Source organism: Anser cygnoides, chromosome 18, assembly GCF_040182565.1.
Source record: "Anser cygnoides isolate HZ-2024a breed goose chromosome 18, Taihu_goose_T2T_genome, whole genome shotgun sequence".
NCBI classification, from domain to species: Eukaryota; Metazoa; Chordata; class Aves; order Anseriformes; family Anatidae; genus Anser; species Anser cygnoides.
In genome coordinates this window covers 7,917,390-7,942,194 of record NC_089890.1, presented here as the reverse complement: position 1 = coordinate 7,942,194, position 24,805 = coordinate 7,917,390, and the positions used below count along the sequence as shown (strand labels likewise).

The window sequence follows — 24,805 nt, the reverse complement described above, 5'->3', positions numbered from 1 at the left end:
GCAGCTGTGCGCCTCCGCCACAGGCTTAGGCTGCTGCCTGCTGCCAGCCTGCACAGCTACCCACAGCATCTCCTTCACCAGCCTCAGAAATTCCAGGAGCCTGAACCACAATTACAAGCTAGAACAAACTTTTAAACCCAGGAAAAGCCGTCCGGTAGCTATCTGCAGCTCAGCGCACAGAAAATGCACTCAGAAAAAAAAGCCTTCTTGCTTTGGACCCTAGACAGAAAGAATTTCTGCAACTCTTTTAGCCCATCACCACCGCTGGTGCCAGACTAATGCCCAAGAGCACAAGTAGGGCAGGCATGCACAGTGCTACTAAGTGCTAAACCGTGCCGCCACTTTCTTTGTTTGAAGCGTTTTCATGTCGAAGGGAGCTTAGAGCAGACATTCAACACCTCAGCGTATGCAACATGCTTCTGGACAAAGCCGTTTAACAGACAAACTAAATCTGCTACCCAGAAATGTTTAATTCTAAAGATAGCACTAATCAGACCAACAAGAGCTTGACCACAACAGGGCTCCAGCTTTTGGTTAACTGTAGCTCAGGGGAAATCTTAACTTGGTTCCTGCGCTTTAGCACTATGACAAACTTCAGATGCAATTGGCCATCCATACTCACCAGATTCATCTTCCTCCTCCTCCTCCTCTTCTTCTGGTGGAGCAACAGGAGCTTCAACAGCTTCCCCTCCCTCCTCGCCTTCACCATCCTGAAAGATTTCTTCAGCAATGGCTTCCTTCTCATGCTCTTCCTTCCCGTAGTCCTCCTCTTCATCATCCTCATCATCGGACATTTTCCGCACGCGCCTGAATTTTTGCTGCAAGCAAGAAGTCTCGTTAGCGCGCACACCTCCTGGCACGGACGCTCACGCTCCGCGTCATCTCTGCCCGGCCAGAACTGCGCTTCCTCTGCTCCCTCTGGAGGGGGAGCAGGACGGAGCCCAGCACAGGCTTCCCTGGCTCCAAAGGAGCCGTGCTGCAGGTAACTTTTCCACACAGGAAAAAATCACTGGAAGGTGGGCTCTTCCGAACCTGCGTCGCAGAGGTGGGAGGGGAGGAGCACGGCAGACGTTACAAACAAGCACAAAGCGTTTGGCAAACCCTCGGAGCCAGTGCCCAGTTGCCTTGGCAAGGAGAGAGCGCAACAAGCGCCTTGGCAAGGAGAGAGGCAAGGAGAGTTAGCAGCAGCGTGGAAACAACTCACCCGTTTGACTTTAACGCCCAGGTTCTCTTCGATGAGGTCGAAATCGTCGTCCTCCAGGCGGTCATCAAAAGCTAACAGAAGAAAGCAGAGGCGAGTTACAGCCTCCCTTCACTGACGTGGGAATGGACAAGGCAGTACGAAGGGTACAGCTCACCCAGGCCACGCAGACAGCGAGGGCAGAGGGAGAGCTCTGCTTCTCCAGCAGGGCAGTGCGAGAGTTAACACCGCGGCCCGCTAACAACCATCCCACCACTTACTGCGCTTTCTCTTTTTGTGGCCAACGTCGTCTTCAGAGTCGCCAGAGTCACTGGCTTCTTCCTCCTCTTCCTCCTCCTCATCGTCATCATCGTTAATGAATCCTTTCAGGTTCCCTTGCTCATCTTGATCATCCAGATTTTCCTCCTCCTCTTCCTCATCTAGGGTGGAGGACAATAACCACCGCGTAAGTGTCTAAGGCTTATCTCCAAGGCTCTTGGCTTGGCTCTGTACAAACATTTTCCTTCGCACTATCTGCGCAGGGAGCCTTTACTGAACGCTTTTACTGACACAGAACCCGGCCAGGTGCTCACGCCGGAGCCCCATTTCTCCTTTCACGCCCTCTCTGCAGAGGGAACAGGCGGAGCGGTCACACCGGGAGAATTCTTGTGCTTTTACTGTTTACTATCAAACTGCGCATCCCACGGGGGCGAAGAAATGTACTTCCTATTGCCAAATATAAAAGCCATCTTAGCGCTTTGAGGAAGGGAAGCGCTTAAACAGCTGAGAACATCGCCTACAGACGGCCACGCTATTGCTGCACGGTTACTGCTGCATCCACAGAGTGAGGAGACGTAAAAACAGAGCTGCGAGGCACGCAGACAATTCAGCCTCCTTGGCGCAGATGGGAAGACTCACCGTCCTCATCTTCCTCTACAAATTTCTTGGTTACTCTGGGAACGACCTCCCCGTCCTGGTTGTACTCCTCCTCCGACTCCTCTGCCTCGCTTTCTACGAAGTCAGACATGGCTGCGGCGTCTCACGCGCAGGAGCTGGGGAGAGAGGACGCATCCATCACATCAGCAAAGGCAAAAGGGTTTCAAATCATCTCTCCAGGTCCTGAATTGCCCAGAGCACCCCCCTGTGCCTGAACGCCCCTGTCACCAGAGATCAGCCAAGCGAAGCCAGCAGCCCCGCGCTGTCGGCTCCTGTCAGGCTGCGTCTCAGCGAGCAGGACACGACCGTCGCAGCCGCGCTCGCCGCACAGCCGGGCTCTGGACCAGCGCACGTAGCCACAGCCCTTCACCCCGTCCATCCCCTCACGGCCAGGAGAGCGACCCTACGCCGCCCCTGACGCAGCGCCGGGTCAGGCGCACCGTCCGACCAATTAGGACCTTAATGTGATTAATCCTCGCTCGCTTAATGAAGCCGGGGTGATCCCCAAAGTGGCCTTGGCTGAGTGCTGAGCGAGGCTCCGCCGAGAGCCAGGGAGCCCCGCCGAGCAAACGGCACCCTGGAGGGTGCTGCCCAGCTCAGCACCATGCGGATGGAGCCACGGCTGGCCCAGGACACCCCACGTCAGGTGCCGAGGGGCAGAGACCAGGAGGGAACGAGATTCTGCAGCAATGGGGTCATTTCCATACCCAGAACCTTTTGTTTGATGTTCTCCCCCAGTGGGGTTTCTGGAAGCAGTATAAACCAGGGCTGGCACGAAGGAAAGTGTTTGCCCATCCTAACACGGCTTCAGCTCTGTCTCCTCGAGCCTGTCACTTCCTGCGGTTGTAAGTCTGCTCTGATTTTCAAAGGTTTTTTTTTTTTTTTGGTTCCTTTTTAAACAGGCCAAAACAACAGAAGTTTCCGAAGTCGGCTATAAGAAAAACCTAACCGATTCCCCACACGGCTGTGAGGGTAACAAAGGCAGCCCAGGAAGAAGCAGCAGCCTTTGGTACAAAGCAAAGCTCCGAGGTATCAGATCTAAAGCCAAAACCTTCGCGGTAAATTACTTCTGATGCAACACGACAAAAAAAAAACAACCCTACATGACGGGGAGCGATACCTGACCGTGCCTCCAAATGCTGCAATAACCACCTCCCCACCTGACCGAGGCTTTGCCGTGCCACATCTCGCGTGCAGGGCTTCTTGTTCTGCCCGCAGCCGGAGCACAAACACGGCAACTTGGAGAAAAACAGGGACTCGCTTCTCACTTAAAAAAAAAAAGAGTGGAAAAAGGCAGATCTTGGGGAATATTTTGTCTTAAAATATTAATAGCTGCAAAGGAATACGTTGGCCCCGCCTCATTAAAGGAAACCCACGAGAAAGACAAGGGAAAACCTCCATGAGCGTTCAGACAGGAGCAGGTAGCAGCTCATACTCCCTGGCCGAGGACGCCGGGGCTGCGGCCAGCACCTCCTCACCACGCTCAACACGGGGACAAATCGCGGCGGGCCAAGGCTGCCACCCCGCTCCCGGACAGCACGTCGCTGTCCTGCCGCGGGTACGGGCTGATCCCCGTCCTCAAACGCATCCCTCTCCGAAACGAGGCGTCAGAGGGCGAGGCAGGCGCCGGTTAAATGTGTCTCCCCGCATTTTGAAGCAAAGGCCCGCAGAGGACAGGAGCTGCTCTGTTTGCCAGCCTCCGCCCGAACACCGTGTCGGTCCCACGCTTTCTCACCCGTTCTCCTCTCTCCACCGGGGTGTATTACGCACGTAGCTGCGGAGCGAGCGACTTCCACAGCATTTCCCAGCCTAACAAGCTTCCTTCTGCCCGCGACGGCCACCCAAAGTGTCCAGCAGGACAGAAACCCCCCCCCCGCCGCAGCGCCGCGTGCTCTCTGCCAGCGAAGCGTTTCCCTCGCAGCTCCACCTTTCCTCTTTACCACTCCTTCCGCCGCTTCCTGGCGATTTCAGCTCGCGTCAAGCGAAATCGGTCCGGGCACGAGGAGCGGCGACGGCTCGGGAAGCCCACCTCGTTTAAGGAGCCAGCCGAGCAGGTTCCTTGAAGCCAGCCACCCACAAGCGCTGGGTGCTTCGGGGCTCCGGCGAAACGCCCCCCAGGACGGGGTCACTTGGCACGGCGGGTGGAATTAAAGGTGGCTTTTACCACGGAGATGTCCAGGCAGATACGTACCGACGGCGCCTCGCCCCCCTTCCCCCTTGGCAGAGGCATTTGTCTGAAATGACACCGCCAAGGACGCGGGCGGCACGGTGGGGGCAGCAGGGGGGGACGTGGAGGCGCCTCCATGCCGAGCCCAGCGCCTCGAGCGCTGCCTCCATGCCAGAGCAGCTCGGGGCCGTGCGGTTAGCCGAGCTCCGCTCCACACCAGGGGTGCGTGCACTTTGCTCAGCTCAAGGGCACGGTGGCAACCTTCCAGAGTCCACGAGCTCCTTTTAAGCGGAGTGACGCCGAGCAGACAGCTCTCCCTGCTGTCAGCACGCGGAGCGTAGGTCCCTGCTCACATCGGGCCGGGCGCCACGGGTGCCGAGCGGCTGCGGGCACCGTGGGGACCTCCCCGCTTTGGCGAGGGGACGACGACGGCACAGGGCGCGCTGGAAGCCAGGTGCTCGCGTACCTGCCAGGCCTCGGCCGCACACCCAGATATCCGCTGGCGGCTCGGCACGGCGAGGTCGCAGCGCTGGCTCTCGGCGTATCCCGGGCAGCCAAAGGTAACTCGTTACGGTTGGGAATCCAAACTCGTTAAGTCTGGGAATCCAAACACGCCGCGAGCAGCTGTGGAGCATCGGGAGCCGCGGCACGGAGCGCGCCTGCGGGGTGGGGACAGGGCCGCGGGGGCACCCCACAGGAGCCTCACACGCGGCTGCGGGACGAGGGAAACCAGAGGCACCTCCCGCTCTAGCGTCTCGCCGGGAGACACGTTCAGCAGATCCTGCTGGACCCCGTCCCTCGGAGCAGTCCCAGAATATCAGTGGCAACGCAGAAAGCAGGAGAAACTCCCCACTCGAGGCTCAGGCCGGGGCGGCAGCACACTTTGCAACAGCAGGGGTGCTGGGGGGAAGCAAAAACCCCGACTGCTCCCTGTCCTTCACGGCAGCAGCTATGTGACCACGCTAATTCTGTTGCGTTGTTGTTTTTTTTTTGGCCAGAGATTGTTTTAGCCTCTGCCACTTCACGATTCAGCTCACAGCTCCCTGGGGATCACGCAGGTCCATGGAAGCGCCTCTGCCAAAGCCATCACCGAACACTCCTGTCCAGCTCTCGTTTCAAAGAGAAAACGGCTAAATTGGAGAAGGTTCATAAAGCTCTGTGACAACACGAAGGCCAGGAAACTTGACTCGATTAAAATGTAGAGCCTAAGGAAGCCCAATCTATTCATTTTGTCAATGAAACGCTCATGAAATGAACGTTAGCATGGTGGAAGTACGTCCACAGGAGTAAGACTGTGACAAACGGCTTGTGAGGAAAAACCCCAACCAAGGGCAAAGGTAACGTCACCGCTCCAAGCTCTTACAAGGAACCAATTTTAGTTTTTTTTTTTAAAAGTGCCGTAAATAAAAATGCCGTATTTGATCCCTTGCAGGCATCTCCTCAGCCGTGCGCTCTTCCTGAGAGCCACTCCTTGGGGCAGGCAGGGACTCCTGCGGGGCTGACCTCCGCTGGGCCCGCCCACCCCACCACAGCACCAGTTTCACAGCTGCTTTACCAACTTTTGAAGTCGGGACCTAAAGGAGACGTCCCTCCTTCCTCCCTGGGAGGCGTGCAACGGAGCTTGGGAGAAAAACGAGGAACAGATCCGCGGCGTTCAGCCCAGAGCCCAGCAATGCCAGGACAGAGGCAGGTCGGCGAGAGCCCCGGCAGCTCAGGCAGTCCCGTACCTGATTCACAAGTCCTAACGCCGCCCGCCGGTCCCACCTCCCCCGATGCTACGGGGCCGCAGAACATCCTGTGGCAGCGAGCGCCACGGCTTAACAGCGCTGGGTGAGCGCTTCCGCCTCGTTACTTCAGACCTGCCGCGTCGCAGTTTCCTGTGAGGACCAGAAAATGGATCTGCCCTCCTCGCTTTCCCTGACCTGCCCGTGACTTCAGGCAACCCGGGTGGGATCTTCCGGCGGCACGCGTCCCCCCCCCGGGGTGAGGCACTGCGGGCTGGGCTCGCCTGGAGCCCGCTCCTCCGCGTCGGGCTCACCACCGGTTTACGCAGCAGCGTAACGATGTTTTCTGCTCCGTCCTCTGCTTTTAAACGGTTCCAAACCACCCATTTTGGACCACGACGGGGTGTCGAAGCAGCGTTTTAGAAGAAGTTAGTGCTGAGGCTCTAGCAGCTCTTCCCTGAGCAATGAAAGTTGACGCGGAGTCAGTCGCTGCAGCGGTTGGGGCCTCTGTTACACCCCCTGCCACCGCCCCTCGCGCACCACACGAGCACTCAGCAGCACCCGGGCTCTCTGCGTCCTCCCCCGGTCGGGTTTAGCTAGCTTAAATCACTTAGGCATCTAAATTCATCGCTTCCTTTCCTTCTCCGTATCGTCATACCCAGAAAAAAAAACAAAACAAGCACCGACGGAAGCAGAACAGAGGTGGCTGCGAACCACCTCTCCCCACTGCGACCACCAGCCGTTCGTTCCCACCTTTCATATACTGCTTTTTAATCCATCGTGAACTCCAAACAGGGCCTGCCCACGCTGCTGCCCCCCCCAGGATTTCTTTTGGGGGGGGGCCTCAGCAGCTGTTTTACAAACCCGGACTCACCCCCGCGGAGCTGGGGGGGGGGGCTTCGACGTCGCGATGACGGGGAAGGGGTACGGCAGCAGGGTGCCCTCCCCGGGACGGATGGCAGCCCCGAGGAGGAACAGGGCCTTGCTGTCCTGCTGGTGGCTGTCCCCACGGGTGGGGACACCCAGGGGGATGTGTGTGGGAGGGTCCCACCGCCCCCACCCCACAGCAGCTGGGCTGGGGGGGGGTGCCTGAGACGGAGGGGGGGGGCGCACAGGGGGGTGCCACCCCCCGACCACACCCACACCCTGCGGCCTTCACCCTAGGGTGGGGATGAGCAGCACGAAGGGGCCGCCCAGCCCCTGCCCCCACACCGGGGGCACCACCGGGGAACCACCGGAGCCGCCCCCCCCCCCCCCTCCGAGCCCCCCACCCCAAACCAGCGCCCAGCCCGCGGCCGCGGCCTTCACCCCGCAACCGGGCCCACGATCCCCGAGGGCCCCGAGGCCTCCCCCCCCCCCCCCCGGGCCCTCCCCGTCCCCTCCCTCACAGACCCACCGGGCCTCACCCCCCCCCCCCCGCGGCCGCCCAGCCCGGGCCGAGGCCCCGGTAGAGGCCTCCAACCGACCCCTAGGCCCTGCCGAGCCCCGCCGCCCGCCCCCCGCAACCCCCCCGGGGCCGTCCGGGCCCCTCCCGGCCCCTCCTCGCACCCACCGGCACCGCTGGGCCCGGCGCGGCCTCCCCCGGGGCGCTGAGGGAAAATGGAGGCCGCGGCGGCGGCGGCGGCGGCAGCGGCGGCGGCGGGGGGCGGAGCAGACGAGTTGCGACCTCCGGGCGGGCGGAGCGGCGCCACTTCCGCTTCCGGTCGGCGGCGGGATGGGGCCGGAGGTGGTGGTGGCGGCGGCGGCTGGGGATGGGGGCCTGCTCCCGGCGTCGGTCCCGCTCCCGGTCGTGGCGCTGGTGCTGGCGCTGGGCGCGGCGGTTAACGGAGGGGGAGGAGGCGGCGGCGGGCCGGGCCCCGTTACGTGCGGCTCGGTGGTGAAGCTGCTCAACGTGCGGCACAACGTGCGCCTGCACTCGCACGACGTGCGCTACGGCTCCGGTAATGGCCCCGGTACCGGCCGCGAGCCCCCCCTCCCTCCCCCGCGGGACGTTATTTACTTATTTATTCATCTATTTATTCATTTATTCGTTTGTTTTTGTCTTCCGCAGGCAGCGGGCAGCAGTCGGTGACCGGCGTGGCGGCGGCGGACGACGGCAACAGCTACTGGCGGGTGCGGGGCCGCACGGCGGCCGTGTGCGAGCGGGGCCGGCCGGTGCGGTGCGGGCAGGCCATCCGCCTCACCCACCTGGGCACCGGCCGCAACCTCCACAGCCACCGCTTCGCCTCCCCGCTCTCCGGGAACCAGGTACCGGGCACGGCCCTTGTGGACCTTAACCCTGCCCGGGCCCCTCTCGTTCCCTAGGACCAGCCCCGGACCCCACCGGGTCCCTATAGGGTCCCCACCGGCTTCCCGGTGTTGCTGCCCCACCCTTCCCAGCCCCACATTGTCCCCCAGCCACTGCCAAGCCCCCTTGTCCCCCCAGTCCCATTTTTCCCTAGCCCCCCCGATTACCCCCTTGTCCCCCCAGCCCCATTTTTCCCTCGCCCCATTATCCCCTTGTCCTCCCCCAGCCCCATTTTTCCCTCACCCTGTTATCCCCTTGTCCCCCCCAGCCCCATTTTCCCTCGCCCCGTTATCCCCCCAGCCCCATTCTCAGCCCCAACCCTATTCTCTGCCCCCCATTTCATACCAGCCCCCCACCCAGCAGGGCCGTTCCCACCACGGTGAGCTGCATCCCCTGGGGCGCCCAAGCCTTGCCGTGTCCCCTGCGAGCCCTGGGGCTCCCGAGCTTTTGCTCTGGGTAACAAGGGCACTAACAAACCAGCACCCAAAACTTACGCTCCGTAAGCCCTCACACCCCTGGAGAGCCATCCCCACAGGTGCTCCCCCTCCAGCACCCCTATATTCCCCTCCCCACCGTGCCACAAAGCCCTGAGCCCCCCCCAAAAGGAGCTCCCTTTCCCCCCGCCTTCGTCCTCTCCCCGCGTAACCGGGTCCTTGCTGCCGCCCGCTGCAGGAGGTGAGCGCCTTCGGGGAGGACGGCGAGGGCGACTACCTGGACGACTGGACGGTGGTGTGCAGCGGGACCTACTGGGCGCGGGACAGCGAGGTGCGCTTCCAGCACGCCTCCACCGACGTCTTCCTGTCGGTGACGGGCGAGCAGTACGGGCGGCCCATCAACGGGCAGAAGGAGGTGCACGGCATGGCCGCCTCCAGCCAGCACAACTACTGGAAGGTGACGGAGGGCATCTTCGTGCAGCCCGCCGAGGTTTTCAAAGCGGAGCAGTACCACGCCGAGCTGTGACGGACGCAGAACTGACGCCTTCGGCCCAGGGGACGGCCCCCCCGGTCCCCGCCTGGGTCTGGCACGCACCAAAAGGTGGAGCCCAACGTCCCAAATGCAACGCAGAGTTAATAATTCCATTATTCTGGATTTAACACAGAGTTAATAATTCCATTATTCTGAATTTAACACAGTTAAAAATTCCGTTACTCTGAATTTAACACAGTTAAAAATTCCGTTACTCTGAATTTAATGCAAAGCGGAGCTCAGTGTCTGGCATTCACTACAAAGCAGATCCCCGCAGCGTGAACCCAACGTGAAACAGATCCCAAATCCAGCCCCAAACTGATCCCAGCGTCCCAAATCCAACACAAAACAGATCCCTGTGTCCTGAACGAACTTGACACAAAGTTGTTCCAACACGAAGTCCAGATCCCAAAGTCCGCATCATACATGAAGCGGAGCTCCGGGAAGCGGAGCTCCGTGTCTGGAATCTGACTTGAAGCAGATCCCAGCGGCCCACATCCAACCTGAAGCAGATCAAAAACACCCAAATCCAGCTCAAATCAGATCCCAGTGCCCCAAACACAACACAGAACCCAGTGCCGCAAATCCAACTTGGATCAGCTCACAGAGTCCAGATTGGATGCAAACCGGATCCTGGTGTCCCAAACCAGACTCAAACCAGATCCTGGTGCTCCAAACCAGATTCAAATCGGATTCTGGTGCCCCAAATCCAATTCAAATTGGATTCTGGTGCCCCAAATGCGACTCAGACTGGATCCCAGCACCCTAAATCCAACTCAAACTGTACCCCAGCACCCCAAATCCGTCCAGGGCCATCCCATGCTCCCTGCCCCTATAACCCCCACTTCTCGGCCTCACCGGAGCCGAGCTCCCTCCTCTGCCCCCTGATTCCTCTCCCCGTGCCCCGCTGCTGGGCCGAGGGCCAGAAAGGAGCTGTGTGCCCGCGGCGTGCTGCTTCCTGAGCGCAGGGAGGACTGGGGGAACTGGGGGGAACTGGGAGGAACTGGGGGAAAAAGGGGAGGACCGGGGGAAAAAAGGGGGGGGGGACTGGGGGAAAAGGGGGGTAGCGGGGGGAAGCAGGGGGTATCGAGGGGAGCCGGGGGAACTGGAGGAAAGGGAGGGAAGCGGGGGGAACCGGGAGGAACCAGGGGGTACCGGGGAGAACCGGAGGAAAGGGGGGGGAATTGGGGGAACCGGGGGGAAAGGGGGGGAACTGGGGGAGATCAGGGGAACCAGGGGGGGACGGGGGGAAGGAGGGGAATCGGGAGGAACCGGGGGGGAACTGGGGGGGGGAACCAGGGGGGGACGGGGGGAAGGAGGGGGGGAGGAACCGGGGGAAAGGGGGGGAACCGGGGGGAACCGGGGAAAGAGGGGGGGAAAAGGGGGGAACCGGGGGGAACCGGGAAGAACCGAGAGGCACCGGGGGAAAAGGGGGGAACCGGGGGGTACCGGGGAGAACCGGAGGAAAGGGGGGGAATCGGGAGGAGCCGGGGAGAAAGGAGGGGAACCGGGGGAGATCGGGGGAACCGGGGGGAAGGGGGGGAACCGGGAGGAACGGGGGGAAACCGGAGGAACCGGGGAGGAACCGGGGGAACCAGGGGGGCATGGGGGTAAGGGGGGGGAGCCAGGGGGGCACGGGGGGAAGGAGGGGAACCGGGGGGGGGGGAACCGGGAGGAACCGGGGGGGTACCGGCAGCGCCGCGCCCCGCGCCGTGGGGCCGTGGGGGGGGTGCGCCGCCGCTGCTCACTCCGGGTAACGCACCGCTCGGCCCCGCCGCCTCGCCTCGCCTCTCCTCCCCCCGCCCCGCCCCTCCCGGCCGTCACTCCGGGCGCGAGGCCGGTCGGCCCCGCAGGGCGGCTCCGCGGGCGCTGCTCGGAGGGCGGCGGGGCCCCGGGGGTGGCGGGGGGGGGGGGGGGAGCGCCATGGCCGCGGGGGGCCCGGGGCTGCCCCTGGCCCTGCCGCTCCCGCTCCCCGCCGCCCTGCTCGGCCTCGGCCTCGTCGCGCTGCTCGCCGGGCTGCTGGCGCGGTCAGGCCTGGGGGGGGAAGGGGGGGGGGTGACGGGGAGGGGGGGAAAGGGGGGGGGGTGGGGGGGTCGAGGGGGTCCTGAGGGGTGCGGGGGGGGGGGGGTCCTGAGGGGGGTCCTGAGGGGGGTGCGGGGGGGGGTCCTGAGGGGGTGCGGGGGGTCCTGAGGGGGTGAAGGCGGTCCTGAGGGGGGTGTGAGGGGGAGGGGGAGTCCTGGGGGGTATGAGGGGGGTCTTGAGGGGTGAGGAGGGGTCCTGAGAGGGTGTGAGGGGGTCCTGAAGTGGGTGAGGGGGGTCCTGGGGAGTGAGGGGGGTCCTGAGGGGTGTGAGGGGTCCTCAGGGGGGTGGGGAGGGGTCTTGGGGGGGTGAAGGGGGTCCTGAGGGGTGTGAGGGGGGGGGTCTGTCTGGTTCTGGGGGGGTCTTGGGCTGTTAGAGGGGTGTAAGGGGGGTGTAGGGTTTGGGAGGGTGGGAGGGGGTAGGGGGATGTGGGGGGGCTCATAGGTCTGGGGGTGGGGGTGTAAGGGGGGTATAGGTTGGGGTATGGGGGGTACAGGAACATGGGGGGGCTACAGGCTGGGGCGTGGGGGGCTATAGGCTGGGGTGTCTGTGGTATGGGGGGCTATAGGTTGGGGTGTGGGGGGGTAGGGACATGGGGGGGCTACAGGTTGGGGTGTCGGTGGTGTAGGGGGGCTATAGGATGGGGTGTGGGGTGGCAGGGATATAGGGGGACTAGAGGTCAGGGTATCGGTGGTGTGGGGGGCTATAGGTTGGGGTGTAGAGGGGGCTGTAGATCGGGGTGGAGGGTGTCAGGGCTTGGAGAGAGACATCAAGGGTAGGGGGTGCTCTGGGGGGGTGTGCATGCAGGCAGGGGGGGCTTTGTGGCTTCTGGGGGGTCCCACAGAGCCAGGTGCCAGGTCAAGGGGGGCTGGGGGAGCGCAGGGCTGGGTGTGGGGGTTCAGGGCCTCGGGGGGGGGTTGGTGCAGGTGGTCCCGAAGAGCAGAGGTTGACCCCGGCCCTTCGCGCGTCCCCGCAGGTGGCTGGTGTGTCGCCTGGCCGTCACCTGGTGCCGCCAGAAGCTGCAGGCGGAGCTGAAGATCGGCTCCTTCGGCTTCTTCTGGGCCCAGAACATCAGCCTCAAGTTCCAGCAGAAGCAGCAGACGGTGGTGGGTACCCCTGGAGCGGGGGTCACTGGGGGGGGGGGCAGGGCGAGGGCAGGACGGCCGCGGTCCCCTTCGGCCTGGCAGCCGGGCCCTGCAACCAGCCGCTGGCACGCGGCCCCGGGGCTTCAGCCCTTGTCCCCCGGCCAAAGTTGGGGTTTTGGGGGGGCTCCCTGCATGATGCCGGGCGTTGGGAGCAGGGTGGGAGGTTGGGGGTGAGCACTGCGGGACAGGTCCCTCAGTTTCCTCTCTCGCCTGCCCCTGTGTCCCTGCAGGAAATCGACAGCGTCTGGATCTCCAGCAAACTGAGCCGGGAGCTGCCGTACGTACCCCTGCCCCAGCTCCCTAGCTGCTCTCCGAGGGGGGGTCTGGCTCACCCCTGGCCCCGCTGACCGCCTTTGCACCGCCTTCCTGCGGGGCCTTGCAGTCCCCACGGTCTGCAAATCCTTTGGGGTGTCTCACAGCGGCCCCCCCCCGGCAGCGGGCTCCGCAGGCTCGTGTAAGGGTTGCCCGTGCTGTCGTTCTGCAGGCGCTACTTCGAGCTGTGCTTCGGGGAGGTGCGAATCCGCACGGACCTGCAGAAGGGCCCTGGCTTCCAGCCCTCCTTCCCGGCGGCTCCCGGCGAGGCTGACGGCAGTGAGAACAGAGCAGATGTGGCCCTTAAACCCTCCCTGCTGCGGCTCCTTAGCCAGGTAGGCTCTGCTTCTGTGGGGGTTTTGCGGACTTTGCTGCCGTTGCCCAGCCCTCACCGTAACGCTTTCCCTCCCACCAGCTCTTCTCCATCCACCTGGATTCCGTCAACGTCATGGTTCTGCACGTGGCCACGTCGGAGTCTCTCTGGCACATCCAGGCCAGCAAGACACGGCTCCTCCTCGCTGGGGATGGGAAGAGGTAACGCCGCTCGCACGCCGCTCCCCTCCTCCAGCATGGCCCCGTTTCCCTGCCGGGCCGGGGGGCAGCACTTCTCCAACCCCAGCCAGCCAGGCTCCTTCTGCCCTGCCTTGCTCCGTCCCCTTCAGCAGCACATCACAGCCAGCTCTGATGTGACCCAGCATCCTTCTCCGAGGCTGGCCTGGTCCCTTTTTCCTTCATGGGAAGCCGGAGCCATTTGTTTTCCAGATGGGTTGTTGTGCTGTGCATGGGGTTGGGGTTTGGTCTGCTTTTGGGGGGGACTCGGGGTCTCCGTGTCCCACCAGAAAGGGAGGGAAAGGGGCTCGGTGTGGAGGCAGCAGGGCCCGCAGCCTCGCTCCGCTCTCCCCAGCCTGAACTGCGAGGTGAGCCTGACGAAGGTGAACAGCAAGGTGCTGCGGAGCGGCCAGATGGTGAGTGCTGGGGAGGGGAGAAATTCGGTGCTCTGGGCCGGGACACGGCTCTCTGGGACACCCCGGGACCCGTTCCTCGCCTGTCCCCCCCCCGCAGGATGACACGTGCCTGGCGGAGCTGGCCCTGGCGCTCTCTCTCTCGCTGGAGATCAGCAGCAAGCGGCGGCTGGTGGGCGTCAGGCTGAGCGTCCGGACCCTGCAGGCGGAGCTGCACGAGGGGCTCTTCTGTAGCCCACTGCTGCACCGCGTCACGGCTGGGGGCGAACAGCCCGGTCTCAGGTCAGGCACGGGGACGGGGCGAGGGCTGGATTTGGGATTTGGCTCTGCTGCCACTGCCTCCTGCTGCAGGGAGCGGGGCGGGAGCCTTCCCGTGACTCTCGTGTGTCCCACCGCAGGCCCGGAGGAGCCCCTGAAGTCCTCGTCCCTGCTGAGCAGGGACACGCTGCAGCTCGTCCCCAGGAGGGTGGAGGTGAAGCTGGAGAACACAAGCGTGGTGCTGTCTATGAACAGCCAGAAGAGGTGAGGGGGCAGGCGGAAGAGGCGGTCGTGGTAGCCCTGGGGCAGCTGCGCCGTTCCCCGCTCGTCCCCTGCGCTGCCAGAAGGCAGCGAGCAAATCCTAGAGCCCACCCCCGTGGGAAACACCGAGCGTGGCCTGGGGCTGTGCTCCTGGGGGAGAAGGAAGGCGGGCGAGCTGCTTTTCCAGCAGGACGGCTGCTGGGATCCTCGGCTGCTGGGGTGATGGAGGTGGGCTGGGCTGCAGATACGTACTGGCCTGTGCTTTGTCTGTGCCGGGGTGCTAGCCAGCTGGGGTGTGAGGTGAGGAGGCGGCGGCTGTGGGGGCGCAGCTCCTCTCTGGCAGCGACACCCCGCTTTTCCCAGGCACCTCACCTGGAGCCTGAAGCTGCTGCAGTTTCTCTACCGGCGTGAAGAGGAGCAGATACCGCTGCGCAACTTCACCCCCGCCTCAGACCTGGACCAAATGAGCGTAGACCTCCAGCTGGAGGGTAAGTAGCCAGGAGGGCACCCCCGGGACAGGGCTGCTGGCCTTTTTCCTCCTCCAGCCCTCACTTCTGCTCCTCTCCCTCCCCAGACGGCCTTCTCCTCTCCCAGAGCCGCCAGCGCATCGTGTGCCTCAACTCCCTGAAGACCAGCGTGCAGGTGAGCGGGCGCTGGGCGTGCTCCTGTCCCCCGGGGTGGGTCTGGTTCAGCTCCTGGCACGAGCTTGCTGCCACCCCGCGCTCTCCCTGCTCCAGGTCACAGCCATTGACCTCTCGGCTGCTGTGCTGCTCAACACCTGCATCATCCACTACCGCCACCAAGAGTTTTCGCACTGGCTGGGCCTGTTGGCGCAGGAACGCAGGTGCCGGGCGGTGCCTGTCCCCAGCCAGGGGCACAAGGGAAGGTAAACTCAGCCCCAGCCGCTGCTTTTGTAGCTCGTTTCCTCTTGCCTGCCACTCTGACAGGGTGCCCAGGCATGCAGCACCTTCTGTGCACGGCCCCCGGTGTCGTGGTAGCTGGGAAACCCTCCAGAAGGTGTCCCTTGGTGCTGCTCTATGGGATGCAGCGCCCCTCTAAGAGCCGGTCCGTGCTTGTCCCCCCGCAGGAGCTACCCCCAAATCATAGCGCCTATCATCCTGTGTGCCTCGCTGTCCAACGTCAACGTGTCAGTGCAGCTGGGGGACACGCCGCCCTTCGCCTTGGGCTTCAACTCCATCTCTGCAGGTAGGGGTTGGGCCCGGGGTGCCTGCTGGGCTCTTCTCGTGGGGTTGGTGGCTCTCTCAGAGAGGCATCGGGGTGATCAGCAGCCTGGGTCCGTGGCATGGGAGCGGGGAAGGCCCTACTGTGTCTGCGCCCAGCCAGGTGCTGCGGGCCCCTGCCTGCTTTTGTCCGAGCTGCCCCTTTTTGGGGGCAGCTGAGCAGGCAGCACTGAGCCCTGCCTGCCTTTCCCCTCCCCTCTGCCTGCAGACTACCAGCACCTGCGCCCCCAGAGCGTGCACCAGCGGGCGGTGCTGGCCGTGGACCACCTCTGCTGGCGCGTGGGCAATGACTCGCACATCCAGCGTGCCCCCCACCCGCCCAACATGCACGTGTGGGGAGAAGCCCTCATCCTCGACTCTTTCAACCTACAGGCGAGTGGGGAGCTGAGGGGCTGCTCTCAGGGGGGGCTGCCCGTCTGCAGCTCCACGCAAGCAGCACAGGGATGCGTGGTGGCACGGGGACGTCCTGCAACCTGACAGTAATCAGCCAGTTCGTCCTGCAGGGCAGCTACAACCAGCCTCTGGGCATGTCCAGCGCCCAGTCGGACACGCTTTTCCTGGACTGCACCATCCGGGGGCTGCAGGTGGAGTCGTCGGACGCCTGCACCGAGTGCCTGGCCAGGGTCCTGCCCCTCTTCTGCCCGCGGCCCAGCGGAGCTGAGCTTGCCGAGCAGCCTCCCTCCACCCCGAGCGAGCCCTGGGGACTGCTCTGGAAGGTGGATCTGAAGGTGGAGGATGTAAATCTTTTCACGCTCTCAGCTGTCGTGGGTAAGTGCGGTTGTGGTGTCCGGGCTGGCCCCGTATGGCTGTCCTGGAACAGCCCCACGGCCAGGGGAGCCTGGCGTGCTGTGGGGTGCCTTCTCTGTGCCTCCAGCACCGAGGTACTGTCCCTCTAGGCGCCCTGGAGCTGCGTCTGGACACGCTGACTGTCCTGGGGAGCGCCGAGAGCTGCACGGTCAGCGTCCAGGGCATGGTGCTGGCCTTGGTGAAGAGCATCACGGAGAAGATGCAGCCGTGCTGCAAAGCTCCCGCCATCCCCAACCCCGTGGCCAACCTCTCCATGCTCTCCGTTACCTACCACAGCAGCATCCGCTCCCTGGAGGTCGGTGTGGGCCTCGGGGCTCTGCTTTAGCCAGTGCTGGGATGGACGGGGTGGCGGGAGGGCACCGAGAGGTGACGGAGGGGAGGACGTGGCGGTGACCTGGTGCTCTCTCTCCGCTCTAGGTGCAGTGCGGCGAGGGGCTGGCGGTGCTGTGGAGCCCTCCCGACCACATGCACTTGTACCATCACACCCTGGCCACCCTGCAGTGCCACGAAGCCTTGCGGAGCGCCCTCGGCCGCGGGACGCCTCCCTCCCTGTCCCCGGAGAGCCCGGCGCCCTGTGCCGCCACCCCTACTGAGGCAGGAGGGCCCCCCCAGCCAGACGGGGCTCCCCCCAAAAGGCTGCTGTCCCTGTCGCTGGAGCTGAGCTCTGCCAAGGTCACCGCCTTCGTCTCTGAGGCCAACTACATCAGCCTGGCTGCTGAACGGACCTCGGTGAGCTGGCACGGCGGCGCCCTGCACAGCTACTGCCCCGAGCTGGCCGCCGGCTTCGACGGCCACAGCATCTTCAGCTTCAAGGAGGTGGAGGTGAAGCTGCTGCCGGAGCTGGAGGAGGTCATCCTGCACCGTTGCGCCTTCCCCACCCTGCGCACCCTCCGCAACCGCGGCTGGGCCTTCTCCTTCGCCAGCGTCAGCATCGAGTTCCCCTACCAGTACGACTTCTCCCGCACGCTGGACGCCGCCGTGGGCGTGCAGAAGTGGCTGAAGGGCTTGCACCGGCGCGGGCGCCCCGCCGGCACATCCCTGCCCCCCGACCTCCTGCTCAAAGTGACGCACTTCTCCTGGGTCTTCCTGGACGACGTCTTCGAGGTCAAGCTGCGAGACAACTACGAGCTGATGAAGGACGAGAGCAAGGAGAGCGCCAAGCGGCTGCAGCTGCTGGACGCCAAGGTGGCCGCGCTGCGCAAGCAGCACGGGGAGCTGCTGCCTGCCCGCAAGATCGAGGAGCTCTACGCCTCGCTGGAGAAGAAGAACATCGAGATCTACATCCAGCGCTCCCGGCGCCTCTATGCCAACACGCCCATGCGGAGGGCTCTCCTCACCTGGACCCTGGCCCACCTGGAGCTGGTGGCCATGGCTGACGAGTCCTTCCACGGCACGGAGCGTGTCGTGGAGCAGATGAGGGACATGGACAGCGTCAGCCCCTTCCCCCCCGAGGGGCTGGAGATGGTCACCCAGTGGTGCCGCATGATGAAGGGCAGCGTGGGCAGCTTCTTTGGTGAGCGGTCTTGCGTTGAGGGCGTCCTCAGAGGACAACGCGGTGGCTGCGTGGCGTGGGCTTTCAAGGCAGGGACCTACTGGCACCGCGTGATGCGTGGCCGAGCGGGGGGAGACGATTTTCAGAGGCGCAAGGGAGCGGGAACGGAGCAGAGAGGCAACGGGGTGGTGGCTCCCGAGACAGCCCAGGGTGTCGGGATCAGAGCAGTGCCCGTCTGCTGCCACCTCCATCGGCCCTCGCTCTGCCCCGCAGTGCGGATCCGCGACTACCCTCGCTACCTCTTCGAGATCCGGAACTGGCAGCTCTCGGGCCGGCTGATCGGGGCGGAGCAGTGCGGCCAGGCCTGCTCCCGGCGCCGCCAGGTCCTGAAGCTGGGGCTGCCCTGGGGGGACGCGACGGTGGAGAGGAACATGCCTCCCCTCAAGTTCTACCACGACTTCCACTGTAAGAGCTGGGGGTGGGGGGGAGAGGGGTCTCTCTGCCGGGGTGGGGACAGGGCAGAGGACTGAGCCGTGCCCCGTGTCCCCAGCTGAGATCTCCCAGTACACCATCGTGTGGGGGCCCTGCTGGGACCCGGCCTGGACTCTCATCGGCCAGTGCGTGGATCTCCTCACCAAGCCCTCGGAGGACCCCAGCGCCCCGCTGCCCTGGTGGGACAAGAGCCGCCTTCTCTTCCACGGGGACTGGCACATGGACATCGAGCAGGCCAACCTGCACCAGCTGGCCACCGAGGTGGGAGACGGACGGGTAGGGAGCGGAGCGTGGCGTGGGGCTGGCTCACACCCGCCTCTCCTCGTGCTTGTGCTTGCAGGACCCCTACAACACCACGGAGAACATGCACTGGGAGTGGAGCCACCTCTCCTTCCACTGGAAGCCCGGGCAGTTCGTCTTCAAGGGCAACCTCGACATCAACGTCCGGACAGCCTCCAAGTGAGCGTGGGGCTGGGAGCGTGGGGCTGCTGCTGGTGCTGGGGGGTTACCGGGGGCTTCTTTCCCCACCCAGGTATGACGACTGCTGCTTCCTGCACCTCCCTGACCTGTGCATGACGCTGGACCTGCAGTGGCTGTGCCACGGGAACCCCCACGACCACCACGGCGTGGTGCTGCGCTCCCCCGAGTTCCTGTCCGAGGTGCCGGTGGGACAGCAGTACGACTCCTACCGTGCCTTCCGCTCCGAGAACCTCAACCTCTCCATCCGGATGGACCTGACGCGGCCCAGTGAGGGTGGGTGACGGTGCCCCGAGGAGCCCTCTGGGGCAAGGGGGCCGGTTTTAGCGATCCTTTATCCAGCCCCTGGGTTGGGTGCCGCCGTGTCGCTGCCCCGCGGTGCCGGCTGATGACGGGTGTATTCTCAGAGCACTCCCAGCCCCGGATCCTGCTCTACAGCAGCACCCTCCGCTGGATGCAGAACTTCTGGGCCACGTGGACCAGCGTGACGCGCCCTATATGCCGTGGGAAGCTCTTCAACAACCTGAAACCCAGTAAGAAGAAGCTGGGGCAGCATTACAAGCAGCTGTCCTACACTGCGCTCTTCCCCCGGCTGCAGGCAAGTCCCGGGGGTGGCTTCCCAGGGTTATTTCCCCTCTCTCCCTGCGCTGATCTCTCAACCCCTGCTGTCTGCTCCTTCGTAGGTGCATTACTGGGCCTCCTTTGCCCAGCAGCGGGGGATCCAGGTGGAGTGCTGCCAGGGGCACATCTTCACCCGTGGCACGCAGCGGCTCATCCCACAAGGTGAGCTGGGGCCCCGCTGGCGCCCGCTGCCAGGCCGGGGAGGGTCCCGGCTGACGCCTCTCCCCGTCCCCCAGCTGGCACGGTGATGCGCCGCCTCATCTCGGAGTGGAGCATCACGCAGATGGTGAGCGACCTGAGCCAGGTCACCGTGCACCTCATGGCCTCCACTTGCGACGAGAACGCTGACCACCGGCTCGACACCCTGGTGAAGAAAACCCACCTGCTGAGCCTGTCCTCCCTCACCTACCAGCGGCACAGCAACCGCACGGCTGAGGAGGTACCGCAGGAAACACCCGGGGCACAGCAGGGGTAACCCAGCCCGGGCTGCCCCGGTGGCGTCCCCCACGACAAGGGAACCTTGATCTTTGGGTACAACGGGGAAGAACGGGCTGGAGGCGGCTTTGTTGTGCTGAGGTTCTGCCCCTCTGTGCCCAGGAGCAGCCCCTGCGGGATGGGGACGATGGTTTCCACACGCACCAGCTGCACCTGGTGGACCTGCGGGCGTCCTGGACCACCACAAACCGGGACATCGCCTTCGGCCTCTATGACGGCTACAAAAAAGCAGCTGTGCTCAAGCGCAACCTGTCCACCGAGGCCCTGAAGGGGCTGAAGATTGACACGCAGCTGCAAGCCAAGAAGCTGAAGCGGGGCCCGCTCTCTGCTCAGTCCATCCCTGCCAGAGTCACTGCTCCCATCACCAGTGGCCGTCCTGAGAGAGCCTCCTCGGGGGGTGAGTGTGTCAGGGAGTGGAAACCCGCACCCAGCAGTGGCCTGGCTGTGCATGCTAGTCCAAAACTGTGCCAGCCTTCACCCCATTCTCTCCTAGCCAGCCCCCTTCGGCTTTTCACTGACTTTTCTCCTTCCCCAGGAGCCTACATGCTGCAGAAGCTCATTGAGGAGACGGACAAGTTCGTGGTCTTCACAGAGGAGGAATCAGGGGCTAGCGAGCAGCTGTGTGGCATCGCCGCTTGCCAGACCGATGACATCTACAACCGCAACTGCCTCATTGAGCTGGTCAACTGCCAGGTCCGTGCCCCTGGCCAGCCTGCTGGCCCCCGTGCTCTCTGCTCCCCATGGCCTCATGGTGAAGAGGTGCTGTGCCTGCCCCTGACCCCCCAGGGTCTATTTTTTCCCCCCAGATGGTGCTGCGAGGCGCGGAGACAGAGGGCTGTGTGATTGTGTCCGCCGCGAAGGCCCAGCTGCTGCAGTGCCAGCACCATCCTGCGTGGTACGGGGACACGCTGAAGCAGAAGACGTCGTGGACCTGCTTGCTGGACGGCATGCAGTACTTTGCCACCACGGAAAGCAGCCCCACCGAGAGGGAGCACGGGCAGCTCTGGCTGGAGGTGAGCCGCTGGGGTAGCACACGATGGGTGAGCTGCATGGAAGGCCGGGAGAGCGAGGGTAACCACTGATGCCTCCTTGCATCCCTAGGTGAAAAACATTGAGGAACATCGGCAGCGGAGCCTGGACTCGGTGCAGGAGCTGATGGAGAGCGGGCAGGCCGTGGGGGGCATGGTCAGCACCACGACAGGTACTGCTCGAGGAGCTGGCCGCCACGCTGCCCCAGCCCTGCTCACGGGTGACCCCGAGGCTGGTGGAGCTGGGAGCACTCAGCACGTCCGTGTGCAGCTCTGGGAGCTGGCTGCTGCTCCGAGCCCCGTGTCACGGGGTCCCCGGAGTGGTGCTGAGGCTGTGGTCCCCCTGCCTGTCCCCAGACTGGAACCAGCCCTCGGAAGCCCAGCAGACCCAGCAGGTGCAGAGGATCATCTCTCGCTGCAGCTGCCGCATGTACTATATCAGCTACAGCCACGACATCGACCCCGAGCTGGCCACGCAGATAAAGCCCCCCGAGACTCCCGCTAACCAGGAGAAGGAGGATCTGCTGAAGAAGCAGGAGGGTGGGTACATCCTGGCAGCGCCTCTCAGCAGAGCTCTGGGCTGACCCACAGGTGCCTGCCAGGTCCCAGGGCGGTCCGTCTTGTCCCTGCTGAGATCAGAGGGGAGCATGCAGGGTCCCCAGCCTTGTGGGATCACGGACACCACCTGAGGCTGGACGCTCTGAGCCTGCTAGAGGCAGCGTAGCCACCTCTGCTCGTTCCCTGTTCCTCCACCACTGGCTGGCCCCCAGGTGCATCCCGAGAGGTACCACCTCTGGCCATATAGAGGCCCCACGTGTCCTTTTTGTGTCCCTGCAGGAGCTGTGGACACATTCACACTTATCCACCACGACCTGGAGATCTCCACAAACCCTGCCCAGTACGCCATGATCCTTGACATAGTTAACAACCTGCTGCTGCACGTGGAGCCCAAACGCAAGGTACCCACAAAGCTGCAAGTCACTGTGCCGCTTGCTTGTGCCCGGGGCACTCCTTATCGTCCCTTATCCTTGTGTCCAGGAGCACAGTGAGAAGAAGCAGCGGGTGCGTTTCCAGCTGGAAATCTCCAGCAACCCTGAGGAGCAGCGCAGCAGTATCCTACACCTGCAGGAGGCCGTGAGGCAGCACGTTGCCCAGATCCGGCAGCTGGAGAAGCAGATGTACTCCAACGTGAAGGTGAGCCCGCGTCCCAGGCAGGACCTGGCTCACTCGGGTCCCCGCTTCAGGGCGGAGGGTGCTGAGGGTTGTCTGTCCTTCAGTCCCTGCAGGACGACAGCAAAAACGAGACCCTGCTCGACCTCAACCACAGGCTGCAGCAGCAGCTGAGCCAGGAGAAGGCTGACCTGCAGCTGGAGAGCGAGGAGCTGAACATACTGATCAGGTACGGGCCCTCTCTGCCTTCCGTAGCATTGTTTCCCCCCTTCCTCCAGGGCTCCACGTCCCAGCTCTCCCCTGTTTGCTGCAGGTGCTTCAAGGACTTCCAGCTGCAGCGAGCCAACAAGATGGAGCTGCGGAAGCAGCCGGAGGACGTGAGCGTAGCCCGGCGGACCGAGTTCTACTTCGCCCAGGCGCGCTGGCGCCTGACGGAGGAGGACGGGCAGCTGGGCATAGCCGAGCTGGAGCTGCAGCGCTTCCTCTACAGCAAGGTACCGAGCTGTCCCGTGGCCCCCACAGCCACCCCGGGCCCAAATGTCTGGGGCTGACGGGTCTCTGTGCGCAGGTCAACAAGTCCGACGACACCGCCGAGCATCTGCTGGAGCTGGGCTGGGTCACGATGAACAACCTCCTGCCCAACGCTGTGTACAAGGCAAGGGGAGCAGCTCTGCACCCCGGGGACCCTTGGGTGACCCGGCCAGGGTGGCTGTCCCTCACTCCAGCCACCCGCTGGCTTCCCTGCAGGTGGTGCTGCGTCCCCAGAGCTCCTGCCAGTCTGGCCGGCAGCTGGCACTGAGGATCTTCAGCAAGGTCCGGCCGCCCGTGGGGGGCATCTCCATCAAGGAGCACTTCGAGGTGCCAGGGCTGGGCTGGGAGGTGGCAGGGCACAAAATGTGTTTGCCCAGCCCCGACACGTCTATCTCTCTCCCCCCCAGGTGAATGTGGTCCCGCTCACCATCCAGCTCACCCACCAGTTCTTCCACAGAATGATGGGGTTCTTCTTCCCCGGCCGCAACGTGGAGGAGGAGGAGGTGGGGGATGAGGAAGACAAGTCCAAGCTGGTGACAACGGGTGAGTGGGGCGGGAGGCTGGTGGCTGTGCGTGGTCACCCTCCTCCCTGGCCACCCCAGTGACAACTGAGCAGCTCTGGCTGCGTGTCCAGGACAAGTTTGGGGGCAGCTGCTGGTGGGCCTCGTGTTGAGGAACAGAGACTGGCGGTCTCCCCCGTGGGCAGGGAATTGCTGGGGAGGGAAATAAAGCTGGGGGGGGATTGGGGTCGTGGCTGCTCCCCAGGACACCGGCCACTCTGTCGCAGGGATACCCGTGGTGAAGCCGCGGCAGCTGATCGTGGCCGATGACGCGCTGGGGCCAGGCAAGGGAGTCGCTCAGGGACTGAATCGGACGTCAGGGGTCAGAAGATCGTTCCGAAAAGCACCCGAGGTACCTGCTGCGGCCCTGAGGGGGACTTTGGGACAACCCCGTCTTCCCCTCAGCTCCTGGGCTGGGCGGCCCTGTCCTCGCCCTGCTTTCCTGTCCCTCTTTTTCCCTGGTGAAGCAATGTCATGGCCTGGTGCCCGCCTGCCCCTTCCCCGCTGCTTCCTGGCTCCGTCCCCTCTCCTCACCTTCTGCTCCCGGCTCTGTCCCCAGCACCCCGTGGACGACATCGACAAGATGAAGGAGCGCGCGGCCATGAACAACTCCTTCATCTACATCAAGATCCCGCAGGTGCCGCTCTGCGTCAGCTACAAGGTGAGGGGACGGGGACAGGGTGTGCTGGGGGTGTCCCGGGGCCTCGTCCCACCCCGCCTGACCCCCTCTGCTCCATCCCCTGCCCAGGGCGAGAAGAACAGCGTCGATTGGGGCGACCTGAACCTGGTGCTGCCCTGCCTGGAGTACCACAACAACACCTGGACGTGGCTGGACTTCGCCATGGCGGTGAAGAGGGACAGCCGCAAAGCCTTGGTGGCGCAGGTAGATGGGGACAGCGCTGTCTCAGCCTGCCCCCCTTCCCCATATCCTGCTCAGGATCATCCTGACCCTCCTTTCCCGGGGCAGGTGATCAAAGAGAAGCTGCGCCTGAAGCCGGCAGCGGGCGCTGAGGCCCGGGGGAAGCTGGAGAACAAATCGGAGGGGCCCATCCAGCAGCAGGAGGAGGACGAGAAGGCGCGCCTGCTCATCGGGCTGAGCGTGGGCGAGAAGAACCCCAGCAAGAAGTCCATCTTCGGCAGGCGCAAATAAAGGGCAGCACCCGGCAGGCCGGGAAGGGACTAGGGCCCCCCCCCGTGCTCCCCACAGCGGAGGGGCAGCCCTATGGCGGGGAGGGGGGGGCCGTGCTGCTCGGCACGGTGCTGCCCGAGCTGGGGGTGGCTGCGCCCGGGCCCTCGGCAGCCCCCTCGCTGCGGGGCAGGGGTGCAGCAGTGGGGGGCTGCGGGGTGCAGCGTGCTCCGGGGTCGCTTTGTGGGGTGCACAAAGCCCCCCCCCTGTGCCAGGGGTTCCCACGAGCCCCCCCTCTCCCTGCTGTGCGGGTGCTGGGCCCGGCCCCTGGGCCCGGTGAAGCAGCAGGGATCGCTCGAGGCTGGGAGAAAGGGGAACGGGAGAGAGTTTAAATAAGAGTTTTTAATTTGGAACAGCCTCGCTCCCCCGGGTTGTCGCTCGCCTCGCCCCTCGTGGCACGGCGCCGGCCTCAGCGCCGTCCCCCTTCT

At 64.1% G+C, this 24,805-nt stretch overlaps 3 protein-coding genes across 4 annotated transcripts in view; 2 read left to right on the top strand and 1 right to left on the bottom strand.

Moving 5' to 3' along the window:
- Positions 1–7,691, bottom strand: part of SUPT6H (SPT6 homolog, histone chaperone and transcription elongation factor) — a 28,721-nt gene extending 21,030 nt beyond the window's left edge. Inside the window, exons 1-5 of the mRNA XM_048068163.2 lie at positions 7,560–7,691; positions 2,099–2,232; positions 1,462–1,620; positions 1,205–1,275; positions 623–818 (exon numbers count right to left, since the gene is read on the bottom strand). Coding sequence (XP_047924120.1) covers positions 623–818; positions 1,205–1,275; positions 1,462–1,620; positions 2,099–2,207 — 535 coding nt within the window. The 5' untranslated portion in view covers positions 2,208–2,232; positions 7,560–7,691. The remainder of the gene's footprint in view (positions 1–622; positions 819–1,204; positions 1,276–1,461; positions 1,621–2,098; positions 2,233–7,559) is intronic.
- An 11-nt stretch (positions 7,692–7,702) lies between these two features.
- On the top strand, positions 7,703–9,486 carry SDF2 (stromal cell derived factor 2). Its single transcript, XM_048068172.2, has 3 exons — positions 7,703–7,947; positions 8,058–8,254; positions 8,967–9,486. Exons 1-3 carry the CDS (start codon positions 7,722–7,724, stop codon positions 9,252–9,254), a joined length of 711 nt encoding a protein of 236 aa, XP_047924129.2. The 5' UTR covers positions 7,703–7,721; the 3' UTR covers positions 9,255–9,486.
- Positions 9,487–11,133: 1,647 nt separating this feature from the next.
- On the top strand, positions 11,134–24,734 carry BLTP2 (bridge-like lipid transfer protein family member 2). Of its 2 annotated transcripts, none has more exons than XM_066979475.1 (39): positions 11,134–11,287; positions 12,316–12,445; positions 12,715–12,761; positions 12,969–13,131; positions 13,212–13,330; positions 13,701–13,761; positions 13,859–14,036; positions 14,154–14,280; positions 14,641–14,765; positions 14,852–14,919; positions 15,015–15,163; positions 15,365–15,483; positions 15,727–15,890; positions 16,022–16,286; positions 16,415–16,620; positions 16,743–17,838; positions 18,091–18,282; positions 18,368–18,570; positions 18,650–18,768; positions 18,842–19,062; positions 19,194–19,384; positions 19,470–19,569; positions 19,644–19,846; positions 20,005–20,299; positions 20,438–20,595; positions 20,709–20,915; positions 21,004–21,103; positions 21,288–21,470; positions 21,768–21,889; positions 21,969–22,124; positions 22,208–22,329; positions 22,414–22,594; positions 22,669–22,755; positions 22,848–22,958; positions 23,039–23,174; positions 23,419–23,543; positions 23,751–23,852; positions 23,940–24,074; positions 24,159–24,734. In XM_066979475.1, exons 1-39 carry the CDS (start codon positions 11,184–11,186, stop codon positions 24,339–24,341), a joined length of 6,753 nt encoding a protein of 2,250 aa, XP_066835576.1. In that variant the 5' UTR covers positions 11,134–11,183; the 3' UTR covers positions 24,342–24,734. The 2 variants fall into 2 exon arrangements, with proteins under 2 accessions (XP_066835576.1, XP_066835577.1); XM_066979476.1 differs by having other exon boundaries at positions 11,160–11,282.
- Positions 24,735–24,805: the final 71 nt, after the last annotated feature.

What these genes read in the sequence shown, in the direction of transcription:
- SDF2 (XM_048068172.2), top strand. Translation starts at nt 7,722, where the DNA reads ATGGGGCCGGAGGTGGTGGTGGCGGCGGCGGCTGGGGATGGGGGCCTG. An exon ending in CGACGTGCGCTACGGCTCCG is followed by an intron (nt 7,948 to 8,057) that starts GTAATGGCCCCG and finishes TGTCTTCCGCAG; the next exon opens with GCAGCGGGCAGCAGTCGGTG. An exon ending in CCCCGCTCTCCGGGAACCAG is followed by an intron (nt 8,255 to 8,966) that starts GTACCGGGCACG and finishes CGCCCGCTGCAG; the next exon opens with GAGGTGAGCGCCTTCGGGGA.
- BLTP2 (XM_066979475.1), top strand. Translation starts at nt 11,184, where the DNA reads ATGGCCGCGGGGGGCCCGGGGCTGCCCCTGGCCCTGCCGCTCCCGCTC. An exon ending in TGCTGCGGCTCCTTAGCCAG is followed by an intron (nt 13,132 to 13,211) that starts GTAGGCTCTGCT and finishes CCCTCCCACCAG; the next exon opens with CTCTTCTCCATCCACCTGGA. An exon ending in TCGACTCTTTCAACCTACAG is followed by an intron (nt 15,891 to 16,021) that starts GCGAGTGGGGAG and finishes TTCGTCCTGCAG; the next exon opens with GGCAGCTACAACCAGCCTCT.